The 13283-nt window shown below is 58.3% G+C and overlaps 3 protein-coding genes across 3 annotated transcripts in view; 1 reads left to right on the forward strand and 2 right to left on the reverse strand.

Moving 5' to 3' along the window:
• PTSG_05928 (uncharacterized protein) overlaps positions 1–4988 on the reverse strand; it is a 5784-nt gene extending 796 nt beyond the window's left edge. Inside the window, exons 1-7 of the mRNA XM_004992764.1 lie at positions 4736–4988; positions 4029–4482; positions 3682–4003; positions 3498–3650; positions 2900–3412; positions 2552–2680; positions 1–2384 (exon numbers count right to left, since the gene is read on the reverse strand). The exon at positions 1–2384 is cut by the window's left edge and continues 796 nt beyond it. Coding sequence (XP_004992821.1) covers positions 1–2384; positions 2552–2680; positions 2900–3412; positions 3498–3650; positions 3682–4003; positions 4029–4482; positions 4736–4856 — 4076 coding nt within the window. The 5' untranslated portion in view covers positions 4857–4988. The remainder of the gene's footprint in view (positions 2385–2551; positions 2681–2899; positions 3413–3497; positions 3651–3681; positions 4004–4028; positions 4483–4735) is intronic.
• Positions 4989–5059: 71 nt separating this feature from the next.
• Positions 5060–11232, forward strand: PTSG_05929 (uncharacterized protein). Its single transcript, XM_004992765.1, has 15 exons — positions 5060–5200; positions 5401–5498; positions 5662–5710; positions 5855–5893; positions 6047–6125; positions 6309–6466; positions 6690–6710; positions 7168–7275; positions 7460–7700; positions 7833–7954; positions 8127–8192; positions 8374–8493; positions 8771–8917; positions 9118–9163; positions 9373–11232. Exons 1-15 carry the CDS (start codon positions 5168–5170, stop codon positions 9708–9710), a joined length of 1665 nt encoding a protein of 554 aa, XP_004992822.1. The 5' UTR covers positions 5060–5167; the 3' UTR covers positions 9711–11232.
• The window catches only part of PTSG_05930 (uncharacterized protein), a gene marked incomplete at its 3' end in the record, with an annotated part of 3201 nt that continues 633 nt past the window's right edge, over positions 10716–13283 (reverse strand). Inside the window, exons 2-4 of the mRNA XM_004992766.1 lie at positions 12012–13178; positions 11529–11704; positions 10716–11292 (exon numbers count right to left, since the gene is read on the reverse strand). Coding sequence (XP_004992823.1) covers positions 10716–11292; positions 11529–11704; positions 12012–13178 — 1920 coding nt within the window. The remainder of the gene's footprint in view (positions 11293–11528; positions 11705–12011; positions 13179–13283) is intronic.

Below are 13283 nucleotides of genomic sequence, written 5' to 3' on the forward strand. Positions count from 1 at the left end.
GACGATGCAGGTCCTCCCAGCAGCACACCGCTTCCACCACGCGCGCTCGGCTGCACGTTGACAGACACGCCGCCATCACGGCGCTTGCTGCCTGGCCGCCCACGCTTGCTCTTCTTGCGATCGGCGAGAGCGCTGCCACCGCTGCCACCGCTGCCGACGCCAGTGCCGCTGCTGTCATCCCCAAACGCAACGCGGCACTGCTCAATGTACTCCTCGTAAAACGCAACACGCTGCTCCACCCGCAGCTGCTTTGTCTCCGCCAGCACGCGCGACGCCTCCAGCTTGCTCTTCTCCTTTCGCCGAAACCGCCGCAGCAGCGCGTGTTCGCGAATGTCCTTGACAATGGCAGCGAGAATGGCGTTGTAGTCGTCATCGGGCGACACCAGACCCGCTGGGATGAGCTCCGCCTCAAGCGTCTCCCGCACCTCCGCCTGCAACTCGCTCAGGCGCGCACCAATCTTGGACAGGGTGCTGCGGCGCGCCTGGTCCGTCAGTCGCGTGTTCTTCATCACGTTGAGCGTGAACGCGCGGTGTGCCATCTCCTCCCGGGGCGAGATGGGGTCATACAGCACGGATTTCAGTGTCGTGCGGCCACGCACCATCCGCAGCAGGTCAATCACCTTCTTCTTCGTCTCCGCCATCATCTTTTGCAGCCGCGAGCCGTGCTCATCCTCAGACTGCTGCACAAACACCTTCAGTCGCACCACAACCGGCGTGTGCACGGCCGCCGCCTCAAACCCGAGCTCGTATGTCTTGGGCACGCGAATCGTGTCTGCAGCCAGTGGGCTCTCGCTCAACGCATGAGCGCCTTCAGTGTTGCCGACACCAACACCACCATCGCCACCGCTGTTGCTACTGTGCCCATTGCTGGTGCTGGTGGTGCTGCTGCCGCCGCGACGAAGGGACGGGCGAAGCTTCGAGCGCACAGACGCAATGCGACTGCCACCACGACTGCCGCTGTTGGCGTTGGCATTGGCATCACCGCCACCGCTGTTGCTGCTGTGTAGGACAAACGACGTGCGTTCGCTCAGGTCAGAGTGGAGTTTGCTGAGCGTGTCTTTGAGAAGCGTGTCTGTCGGGAACGCCTTGGTGCACGAGGACAGCACCATCTGGTGCAGGTTCAGCATATCACCCGGTGACACGTACACGCACATCTCGCTCAGCGTGACAATGTCGCTGTACTCATCAACTCCGTAGTAGTCATCGAGACTGCGCACCTGGCAAATGCGCCGCGTCACCTCAACAAGCTTGGGCGAGTGCTGCTTGCAGAAGCGAGTGAACGCACGGTGCACGTCCTCAGGCTTGTTGGCCGGCACTGGTGCCCCGTCAGCGAGAAGCGCATGCTCCAGGATGTCGCAACACGTGAGCAGATTGGTCGACTGCTCCTGTGTCAGCCGGAACTTGCGCTGGTGTGTGCCCTCGAGGTACTCCACCAGCACGCCTTTCGTCAGCAGCGGTGTCACATACGTGTGCACGAACAGGCGCCCAACGAACCGGATCAGGGTTCCGTGCGCCTGCTGCCCAAAATGCGCCTTCATAAAGTCGTGCGCCTCCCGAAGAAGGAAGCACAGGCTAAACGGAAGCCGCTTCCACCCGTGTATCAGGCATGACACAATCTCCTTCGCCAGCGTGTAGTATGCGGGCTCATCCTCCGCCTCCTCATCGCCGTCGCGCGCGCCGTGCATGCGTGTATCGTGGTCCTGCAGCACCATCAGATCCGCAGCAAGAGATGACATTGTCTCCATGTCACGAATGCCAATCTCGCCCAGCTGCGCACTCGTCAGCGCCAGCAGCCGCTCGCCATTGATGTCCTGCGAGAACATGAGCGGGGCAACGTGCGCACGCTTGCTCTTCTTCAGCCACGTCCCCACGTCGCCAACCGTCCACCCGCGCACATCCTCCGGCATCCCGTACAGCGCGTTGGCGTAGTTGCGGGCCATCGTCTGGGTACGTGGGCGCTGCATGCCACCACCACCACCACCGCCGCCACTGCTGCTGGTCGTACCAATGATGTCAGCGTCCTCAGCGCTCAGCAGCCACGCGCGAATGATGGGCGCAATGCCCGAAACGGCAAGGCCGTCCAGGGAGCGCATGAATCTCTGTGACACAAACGCCACACGCGGGTCCTTCAACACGGCATCGCACCACGCGTCAAAGTCACGGTGCTCAGAAAGCACATGCCAAAAGCTCTCGCTGAGCACATGTCTGTACACCTTCAGCAGCAACGCTTCCTCACGAGCAGAGCTGCCGCGGTTGAAGCAGACGTCAAGCAGGTAGTGCAGGTACCCTGGCTTGTTGTCACGCAGCATGGCCTCCCAGTAGCGCGGCTGTGTCTGCAGCACATACAACAGGCCGCCGTACGCGTCAAGCACGGCTGAGGACTCCTGCTCCGTTGTTAGTTGGGGGGCATGACAGTGAGGGAGATGGGGGGGGGCGATGTGTGGGGATGGAAAGGGTGAGGAGGTGCTGGCGACTGATGGTGATGGCACAGGCACGAGCGAACACGCGCACACACAAGCATGCGAGCACGCAAGCATGCACGTACACGAACCATGTTTGCTCGGGTGGCCTTTGCGGAGCGGGCGATGCTCTGGGATGCCGCAGCGGCCTGACCAAGGCCAGTCTGGTTCTTGATGATGGCAGCAATCATCTCATCCAGACGCTTCAGCTCCTCCTCAGCCTGTGGTGGTGGTGGTGGTGGTGGTGGTGGTGGTGGTGGTGGTGGTGGTGGTGGTGGTGGTGGTGAGTGTGGGCAAAAACACGCACTCAGCACCCGAAATGTCAGCACGAATCGACGCAAGCCATATCAGCGCGCAAACAAAAGGGATACCAGCACACAGCAAGCCCCCCCCCGCACAGTCAAGCTTCCACAAGGTACGACAACAGAAGGCAGTCAAACCTTTGCGAGGGAGTTGATCTTCACAATAAGGTCGGACTTCAGCTTCTGCACTTCAACATCAAGCGCGCAGTCTTCGCTCGATTGCGTCAGGACATGAAGGAAACGCTTCACTGTGTTCACATCGGGCTGAAGACGGAGGTTGTTGTACAACTTGCGTGTCAGAAAACCACGCACGTGCCGTTGAATCATAATGACGGCGGTGGTCACTTCGTCCACGGCATAAGGGGCAAGGTTGAAGCCGTCATTGTGGATGGAGCGAGACTGAGAAGGTGACGCAGGGGAATCCACAGTGTCTCCGGGTGATAATTGCTGAAGCATAGATGACAGCTCTTCACCCGATACTTCAATGTATTCGGAACACGCAGCAGCCTTCGCCTCCTTCTCCGCAGCATACGTCTTCCGTGCACTGAACCCGCGGTACGCAGCCTGGATCCGTGTTGCGCTCGCCTCCTCAACAGCAGCCCGCTCAGCTGCCTCACGCGCAGCCTTCGCCTCCTTCTCCGCAGCATACGTCTTCCGTGCACTGAACCCGCGGTACGCAGCCTTGGATCCCGTGTTGCGCTCGCCTCCTCAACAGCAGCCCGCTCAGCTGCCTCACGCGAGGAGCCTTCGCCTCCTTCTCCGCAGCATACGTCTTCCGTGCACTGAACCCGCGGTACGCAGCCTGGATCCGTGTTGCGCTCGCCTCCTCAACAGCAGCCCGCTCAGCTGCCTCACACGTAGCCTTCGCCTCCTTCTCCGCAGCATACGTCTTCCGTGCACTGAACCCGCGGTACGCAGACCTGGATCCGTGTTGCGCTCGCCTCCTCAACAGCAGCCCGCTCAGCTGCCTCACGCGCAGCCTTCGCCTCCTTCTCCGCAGCATACGTCTTCCGTGCACTGAACCCGCGGCACGCAGCCTGGATCCGTGTTGCGCTCGCCTCCTCAACAGCAGCCCGCTCTGCTGCCTCACGTGCAGCCTTCGCCTCCTTCTCCGCAGCATACGTCTTCCGTGCACTGAACCCGCGGTACGCAGCCTGGATCCGTGTTGCGCTCGCCTCCTCAACAGCAGCCCGCTCAGCTGCCTCACGCGCAGCCTTCGCCTCCTTCTCCGCAGCACTACGTCTTCCGTGCACTGAACCCGCGGTACGCAGCCTGGATCCGTGTTGCGCTCGCCTCCTCAACAGCAGCCCGCTCAGCTGCCTCACGCGCAGCCTTCGCCTCCTTCTCCGCAGCATACGTCTTCCGTGCACTGAACCCGCGGTACGCAGCCTGGATCCGTGTTGCGCTCGCCTCCTCAACAGCAGCCCGCTCTGCTGCCTCACGTGCAGCCTTCGCCTCCTTCTCCGCAGCATACGTCTTCCGTGCACTGAACCCGCGGTACGCAGCCTGGATCCGTGTTGCGCTCGCCTCCTCAACAGCAGCCCGCTCAGCTGCGTCTTTTTGTGCGGTGTTGCTTGAATTGCTGTCACGTTTCGCCTTCAGCTGCTTCAGGAGCTTTCTGGCCTTGTACCCACGCCAGAGGGATTGCAGATAGATGACCGTGTCCTCGTTCTCCCAGAAAAAGTCCAGCATCCACTCAAAGTCTCGCTTCTGTAACCATCCTATTGATTCATGCCACAAAGATGTTGTCAGGACTTGCAGCATTGCCAACGCTCTTGGTCACGTCTCACCACCCACTCTCACTTGTACACACGCCCACACACACACACACACACATGCACCCACACCCACACACACCTGCACCCACACACACACCTGCACGCACGCACACACACGCACGCACACACGCAGACGCACACAAGCCTGCACTCTGTCCTGTGTTTCGACCAACGTCTGGACACCACCACGACTCACCTCGAATATACGCTTGGACGCGAACCACGGCGCGCAGTGTTCGCGCATAGTCCTTCCTCTGCACATACCCACGCCACGCAGCCTGCACCACCTGTGCAGCTGCGTGCTGCTCGTCGTCCATCCTCCCTCAACGCGCTGCTCCCTGCTGCAAACCCACACACACACAGCCTGTTTGTGTTTGTTTCCGCGGCGGAACACCAGCTTGTCGCACAAAGACCTGTTGACGACAGCATGAACAGTAGCAGAATGCTGTGAATGTGATAACAAAATGGGTGTTTTTGTACCCTAATTTGTACTCAACTTTTTTTATTTTTCTTGACCAAAGCAGAGGGCAAACCGCGCAAACCCACAAACACATCCACAAGCGCGAACGCCACTGCCATATCCGCCACCTGCACACATCTGCTCTCTCTCCCTTCGCCAAGCCTCAAGATGGAGCCTGACTTCAAGCGCCCAAAGATGGCGGTAAGCGATGGTCCTTTGCACGAGTAGAGTGACATGAAACAGCTTGCTCAACTGATGCATCTTTCCGATGCGTCTTTCTGTTCGCATTGTGCTGCAGTGGTGAGGCGGACGTTGTGCCGTTTCTTGTCGTTGTGTTCGCCTGCACAGATGCCATTGTTTTTGGTTGTGTTTCACATGTGCTTTCGCGTTAACACCAGCAGCAGATCCCACCAAGCCCCGTCGTGCACATTCGCTCGCTTCCTCCTCATACGACGCCCCAGGACATCCATGCGGCGCTTGAGCCCTTTGGCGCCATTGTGTAAGCGTGGATTTCCCCCCCCCCCTGCCTCAGTTGTTTAGTGGGTCGACAGATCTGCCTCACACTCTCTTGTGTGATAATGCCGCAGGACGGTGTTGGCGATCGCACTGTTGTCTCATGTACGAATTGCTTCCATCCTGTGTCCCTTTTCCCTGTCATGCAGGAACGTGTCTCTCATCCCCAACAGATCTCAGGGTCTTGCCGAGTTCACGGTGAGATGGCTTGCTTGATCGTGCGCTGTTGTCACTTTTGACGTGCTTCATGCCCCGCGTGAACAGGATGCACCTTTGTTCATGCCATGCGCACCGCGGGGACTGACGGCTGTGCTTCGTGCCCTTTGTGCTTGTGACATGCAGGATGTGCACACGGCGTCCCGCTGCGTCTATTCGTCGCAGGTTCGCAACTGAATCACTTGCTTTGGCAAGAAGGAAGTGCTGGATTAGTTGCGCATGCATACTTGGTTTGTTTGTGGTCGTCTAGCTCACGCGATCCATGTGTCTCGTCCATTGTTTTGCTCTCTTTTCATCGACCACACCACATCAACGCAGCAAGGAACGCAGCCTGTGTTCGTCAAGGGCCGTCAGGTGTACATCAACTTCAGCACCAGCCAGAAGGTCCACACACAAGGTGGGGGAATCAGCACATTGCGCGCGTGTGCGTGTGTGTGTGTGCGTGCGTGTGTGCGTGTGTGTGTGTGAATACCAGAGTGTGTGGCCCATTTGAGGCGGAGATGGTTTGTGCCTGCCAACTTGTATGCAGTCTGTGGGCCCTGCAGCTTACATGTTGTGCTCGTGCCTTTGTGATGGTTAGCAGGTGACACTAGCCAGCCGTATGCCGTTCCGGGCAAGGTGCTGATGATGACGGTGATGAACGCGTCCTACCCCATCAACGTGGATGTGATCTACGCCGTGTGCTCACCACTCGGCCGTGTCCTGCGCATCGTCATGATCCGCAAGAATGGCGTTCAGGTGTGTGAGATGCTTCCCCAAGCCCTGCCCATCCACAACACACTTACTTAGCACATCACAACATGGACAGCGCAAGTGCATTCAGTGGTTTGTTCATTGCCGTGAAAATGGTGTTCCGTTATGTTTTTGTTCTCGTCTGGTGTGGGCACCCGTCTCTTACACCACGACGTGACGTGCATGTGTTTGATTGGCGTTGTGCGGTGTGTTCTGGCTGCGCGTGCAGTCAGCTCCACCGACAGCGAGGGTACGTGTTGTGTCCCTTTGTATGTGTGTGTATGTGCGTGTGCGTGTGCCGGCGTGCGCTCTGCATGCGACTACATGTGCGCGCGTGTGTTGTTTCTTTTCAGTGACCTGTCCGGTGGTACCAAGACAGCGCCCACGTTCCCACACAAATGTCGTCCAGAGCTCACTGTATGGTTTGCTTCCCCTCCTGCACTGGGTTCTTCCGTCTCCTTCCCGCCGCCCTTGTGCTGCTTTCCTCTCCGCCCATTCTCCCCTCGGCCCTCCCTCCCGGCCGTGCTTCCCTTGGGTCTCCTGCGTTTCCTTCCTTCCCCCGTGTGCGCGGCCGTTTGGTTTTCTCGTGTGTGTGTGTGTGTGTGTGTGCGTGTGTGCGTGTGTGCGTGTGTTGCGCCTGCGTGGTGTCGTGTTGTTGTCTCCCCGCCTCCCGCCTCTTCTGTCCCTGCTGCCCTTCGCCTGCGTAGGCGTTGGTTGAGTTTCCTGATGCCAACACTGCTGCCGCCGTCATGAGCTCGCTGCAAGGCGCCAACATCTACCAAGGCTGCTGCACCCTTCGCATCGAGTACTCAAAGGTACGCAGCGAGTAGTGCGTACGTGTGTGGACGGGTGCTGTGGTGTGCGTGCGTGGTGAGTGTTTCCTCGGCATCCACTACCCCCAACTCATTGCTGTTGTAATCCCAACACTGGCACCGCTGTCCCACCTCACCTTGTCCATTTTTGTTGCTGTTGGTTGTTGGTTTGTTGTCTTCCTCCAAGGCTGACCGGGTGAACGTGCGGTACAACTCTGAAGAGACGCGTGATTTCACCGTGAACCTGCCACCCCCACCCGCTGCGCCTGCACACGGCGGCTACGGCTCGGGCGCACCGCAGCACGGCCACCACCACCACGGCGGTGCTCCAGCACACCATGCCCCCGACCCGTATGACCCTTACCGCTCCGGTGGATACCAGCCCAGGTCTTCTTACCCGCCCCGCGGCGCACAGGCTTCCTGGGGAGGTGAGCACACACAAGGTGCTGTGTGTGTGTGTGTGTTTCGTTTAAAGTCACGCGGCCGCGCTGATGTGCGGGTTGTCTTTAATTTTCTTCTTCCCTCACGCCCTCTTGTTGTCTGTCCTCCCTGGTTTTCAGGGGAGCGCCGGCCGCGCCCGTGCCCGCCGAGCGTCGTGCTCATGGTGTACCACATCAACAAGGGCAGCATCAGCTGCCAGAAGCTCTTCAACCTCTTCTGCCTCTACGCCAACCCAATCAAGGTGTGTGTGTGTGTGAGGGTGCGGGTGAGGTCGTAAGTCGATGGTCGGGCGGTGGTGTGCTTGGCAGCGCTTCATGGTGACGCACGACTTCCGATGATGCATCCTCCGATTTGTCCCCTCTTCATGGGTGCTGATATGGTCTGTTGTGGCTGCGCTGTGGTGGACCATGCAGATCAAGGTTCTCGTGAGCCGCGACGGTATGGCAATGGCCCAGTTTGAGGACCTCGACCAGGCCAAGGTGTGCGTGCTTGTGTGTGTGTGTGTGTGTGTGCTTGTTGTGTGAGAGAGAGGGCCCACCGCCCACAGATGTGCGCGTGTTTGTGGTTGTTTGTTGGTCGTTCCCTCGCTCGTAATCTCCATCTCACATGTGCCTCCCCCCCCCCCGGGGCGCAATCACTGCCGCCGCCGCCACCATACAGAGCGTGCTCGAGATGCTTGAGGGTGTTGAGGTGCAGGGCCAGCGCATTGAGCTTGGCTACTCCCGCAACCAGGAGCTCACGGAGTCCCCTGCAGAGGTCACCCTTCCCAGCGGCCTTCCGGTATGTGCCTCTTGTTGTTGACGTGCTCGTGGGTCGAACTGCTTGGTCCTGGTGTGTGTGGGTGTGGGTGTGGGTGGGTGTTTTTTTTTTTTTCTGTTTTTTTTTTTTTTCTGGCGAGTGATGCCGTTGTTTGGTTGCCTTACGCACCTTGTTCCTCAGCTCAGTGTCCATGCACGCAGCGTCGTTTTCTCTGTTTCCCTGTACTTTTGCGGTCTCGCTCACCTGTCCACTTGCCCTCGCCCACCTTACCGTCACATCGTGTGCACGACCACTGCAGGCCATGGAGGATTTCCGGGATGCGCAGAAGCACCACATGCGCTTCAAGGACGGCAAGCCCGAGCCTGGCCTGGAGGTGAGCAAGCCCACTGCCACCCTCAAGTTCTACGACGTCCCAGACAACTTTTCTAAGGACGACGTCAACAAGGTGTGTGTGTGTGTGTGTGTGTGTGTGTGTGTCGGATGTGATGGGTGGCTGCGTTTGTTTCGGCTTGATCGGTTGTGTGATGCGTTTGTTTGGGCTCCGTTTGTGAGTTTGGTTCTAGTGCTGCGGTTTTGATCGACGCTGTAGGTTTGTCGATGCTTGAGCTCATGTGCAACCCGACTCATGCATGTTTTCCTTTCCAGATTCTTGGTCTCTACGCAGCCCCCTCTCCGATGGAGGTCACCGTCGGTGCGTTGCATTCAGACCAGCCATGTCTTGTTTGCCTTTGCAACCTACTGTCGTGCGTTATGCTGTGTTGTGACGCACACACACACACACACACACACACACACACACACACACACACACACACACACACACACACACACCCACTCACTCGTTCTCACTTTCATACGTTCGCACGCGCACGCACGCGCGCACACCCTCTTCACCAACAGAGCGCGATGAGAGCGGCAAGGTGTACGGGTACCTCAAGTACCACTATGCCAACCAGGCGACCGACGCCGTGCTGGTGTGCAACAACGTGAAGATCCCGACTGCTGACGGCGAGCAGAGTGACGCCATCTTCAAGCTGTCGTTCACCTCCGAGGGCGACGCGTCCTCTGCCCCGGCTGCCGCCAACACCGCCAGCAGCGAGCAGGCTGCCCCCGAGGCCAGTGGCGATGGCGCCGCCACCACGGACGCGGCTGCTCCTGAAGCAGATGCGGCGGCAACGACAACCACCGCAGCTGACGGTGATGATGGCGCCGACGGTGCCGCTGAGGCAACCGCATGAAGTGGAGGACGGACATGAGGCGCGGTGGACTGTACCGGTGGTGCTGGTGGCGATGGTGTGGATGATGCAGGTTAGGTATCCGTTGCTGGTGTGTTGAGTACGTCCGCTCAAGAAGATGAGAACAGGCATCCTCGGCACACTCCACGTCTTTGCGACGCGCCCCTTCTTCGGGTATGGTGCATCCAACAACAACAACAACAACAACAACAACAACAACAACAACAACAACAACAACAACAACAACAACAAACGTTGTGCATTGCTGCAGCACAAGGACAAGCGCACTTCATAGCTTCAACCACCTTCACCTTCAGCTCCATCAACCACCACCACCACGTTCATCCTCCACAAGCATCCAACCCACCAACCCAACACGCGCCTCGCCACGCACAACCAACACCCCTCTCCCTCTGTTGCCCTACCTGTCGTCTCTTCTCCTGTAGATGTCGTGTTGTCATTGCTTGGTGCATTGTCGACAACTTGCATCCCACCTTCTTTGTCGTGTGTGTGTGTGTGTGTGTGTGTGTGCTTGATTCTCGTCTCATCGTTGACCATGCACCCCAGACCTTCATCCATCCCCATACAAACATCCATCCATACATCCATCCATACAAGCAACAAACATACATTTGAAACCTCCCAAAACAACAGCCACCGCTCTGTTTTGCGCACACTACATCACAAGCCAGACTACCCCTTTGTCGTGTATTCCTAGCTGACGGTGTAGTGTAATGTCCTTTGTCTTGAGACTCGCTCATCTGTGTCGCACGCACACACACACACACACACGCACACACACACATGACGCTCCAATTTCTAAGCAACAGTATCAAACCACGCATGCGCACCACACACAAGCGTCGGAACAAATGCATTGCATTGCACTCTTTCCCAACCACAACACCACGTGCAAACATGATTGTCAACAAGCACACGATGCACGCATGGTAGAGTACTCCCTACTCCCATCAACCACACCACCATCAGCAGGTGTGCTGGTTGCCGCTAGCTGCTGGTGGTGCGCGGCTCGCCCTGCGACCGCTGCGTCTTGGCTCGCTTGACATCATCGTCATCCTCAAGCGACAAGGACGACGGTGCTGTGGCAGCCTGCTGCGGCTTCGTTGCGACAATGGCAAAGTTCCTGGACGACACGGCCGGGTCAAAGAGGGCAACGATGTCGCATGCCATGCCGCGCTCGCACAGGTACAGGGCACGGTCGCACAGGAGCAAGGTCTCCACCACTGTGGCCACAAGCACGCGCAGTGCATACACGCCGACAACTGCATTGTGCAGAGGTGAGCATGCGTTGTACACGTGGCGAAGCATGTCCTCGTCAGCTTGTAACAGGTCCCATCGCGGCTGCTGTTGTTGTTGTTCTTGTTGTTCTTGCTGCTCCTGCTCCTGCTGACGGTCCTGCGTCAGTTGCTTGGTTTGCCCCTGCCCTTGTGTGCGCTGGTCATACTTCCGCTTGAGTCGACGCATCACCTCTGTTGCGAAACCAATAAAGTGCTGCACATCACCACCATCACCCGGCCGCTGCCCTTTCTTCAGCTTCATTCGCCCAATCTTCACCTGCGTTGGGCTGTGTTGGAGATGATTAATACAAACAAAACAGGGACAACACGCAGCTTGTTGAGAGGGCGGCTGTTGCTCGCACGTGCATGAGCGAATAATGAATGTCACTGTCACGCATCGAACACACACCCTCACGCATTCATGCACACACACACACACACACACACACACACACACACACACACACACACACACACACACACACACACAAACACATTCACACGCACCCACGCATGCACTCACTCGTGCTGTGGTAGCTGCTTGTGGAAGATCACCTCCAAGATGGCCCTGTTCGTGTGCGCGTGAAAGTGCGTTGGCGGCTGCTTCGTCCAGAGTTCACGTGCGTGACAGGCGAGTTCCATCGACCGATCTGCCAGTCGCGCTGACTGCGACTTGAGAAATCTGCTCAGTGGGAACACCTGTACCGCAGCAACCATGGGCGCGTGCGCGTGCTCATGGGCGAAATGAGAACAGAAGGCAACGACGTGGGACTTAGCGACGCGCGCACACACACATACACACGCACGCACATACACATACACACATACACACACATACGCACGCGCACACACACGCACATACACATACACACGCACGCACACACGCATACACGCACGCACGCACGCACACACACACGCACACACACACACACGCACACACACACACACACACACACACACGCACGCACACACACGCACGCACACACACGCACGCACACACACGCACCTTTTGGTTTGCGTGCTCATCGTCAGGTTCCGTGCGGCGGTGGTAGCAGCAGCCAACACTGACAAGCGCACGTGCTCCAGCGTCTGCGAAGATTTGCAGCAGCGACGTGTGCAGATCACCACAGGTATGAAGCCCCGTAATGACAGAGCCATCAACCGCATCAGAGGCAGCTGCATCCAGCCCTTCTCCATCCTTCACCACCGTGGTCACAGCCTCAACCCGTCCCACGCGGAACCCGCCTTGTACTGCTGCTGTTGTCGCTGTTGTTGATGTTGCCGTTGCTGTCGTTGTTGTTGTTGTTGTTGCCGTTGTTGTCGTTGGTGCCGCGTCAACATCTGGATCTGAGGCGTCGTGAGCAGCAACAGCGTGAGCAGGAACAGCGTGAGCAGCAACGTTGCTCGTCTCCTCCCCCTCCTGCTGCTGCTGTTGTTGCTCCTGTTGTTGTTGAGCACGTACCTGCATGTGCGCTTGGTCGCGCTCTCCCTGCTGGTCAATCTCTCCCTTCACCTCAAGCTCATTCCACGCCTCTTCCTCAACGCTCCGCTGCTTCCGTCTGCCATCTCCGCCCACAGCACAATCTCCCTCCTCTTGCTCCTGTTGCTCTTCCTCCGTCCCACCAGCCTGCTTCTTCATCTGCTGTCGCTCCTTGCGTCGGTGCCGTCTCCGGGCACGCCTGCTCGTGTGAGTACCATTCCCGCTGCTCTTGGTGCGAGCGGGTGCTGCTGGTGCTGTCGGGCAGCTACCGCAGACAAGACCTGCGGCGATGGCGGCGTGTCGCTTCATGGCCCACTGTGCAATCTTTGCCGAGCGACTGACAGCGGTGGCGTTCAAGGCCTCCTGCGACTCAATGCCGACCACGCGCAGGCCCGATGTGATGGACAGGACCTGACCGAGGTAACCTTTGCCGCTGCCAAAGTCCAGGACGGCCTTAGCTTGCACGCTCTCTGCCACCTTGGCGACGAGGGCAGAAAGGTGGGCCACCTCGTGCACCTTCTTTGGCCTCAGCCCCATCTTGACGACGGAGTTGATCTCCACAGGCACGATGGGCTCGCCATGGATGTGCGTAGCTTGCTGTCGTGGCAGCGCAATGTCGACCCCCTGCGCCAGCATGGTGCGCAGATCTTCTGGCCATTCGGGTGCGCTCTTTCCATACGCGATTTGCATCAACTAACAGGGAAAAGACACCATGGGGTGTGTGCGTGTGTGTGTGTGTGTGTGTGTGTGTGTGTGTGCGTGTGTGTGGAGTGGTAAGTGGAGTAAGAAAAAAAAAAA

Source organism: Salpingoeca rosetta, assembly GCF_000188695.1.
Source record: "Salpingoeca rosetta unplaced genomic scaffold supercont1.15, whole genome shotgun sequence".
Lineage (NCBI taxonomy): Eukaryota > Choanoflagellata > Craspedida > Salpingoecidae > Salpingoeca > Salpingoeca rosetta.

Bases quoted from the DNA above. Each gene is read 5' to 3' on its own strand.
- PTSG_05929 (XM_004992765.1), top strand. From the start codon at position 5,168: ATGGAGCCTGACTTCAAGCGCCCAAAGATGGCG. The intron at 5,711-5,854 runs GTGAGATGGCTT...TGTGACATGCAG, and splicing joins AGGGTCTTGCCGAGTTCACG to GATGTGCACACGGCGTCCCG. The intron at 6,711-7,167 runs GTACGTGTTGTG...TCGCCTGCGTAG, and splicing joins CAGCTCCACCGACAGCGAGG to GCGTTGGTTGAGTTTCCTGA.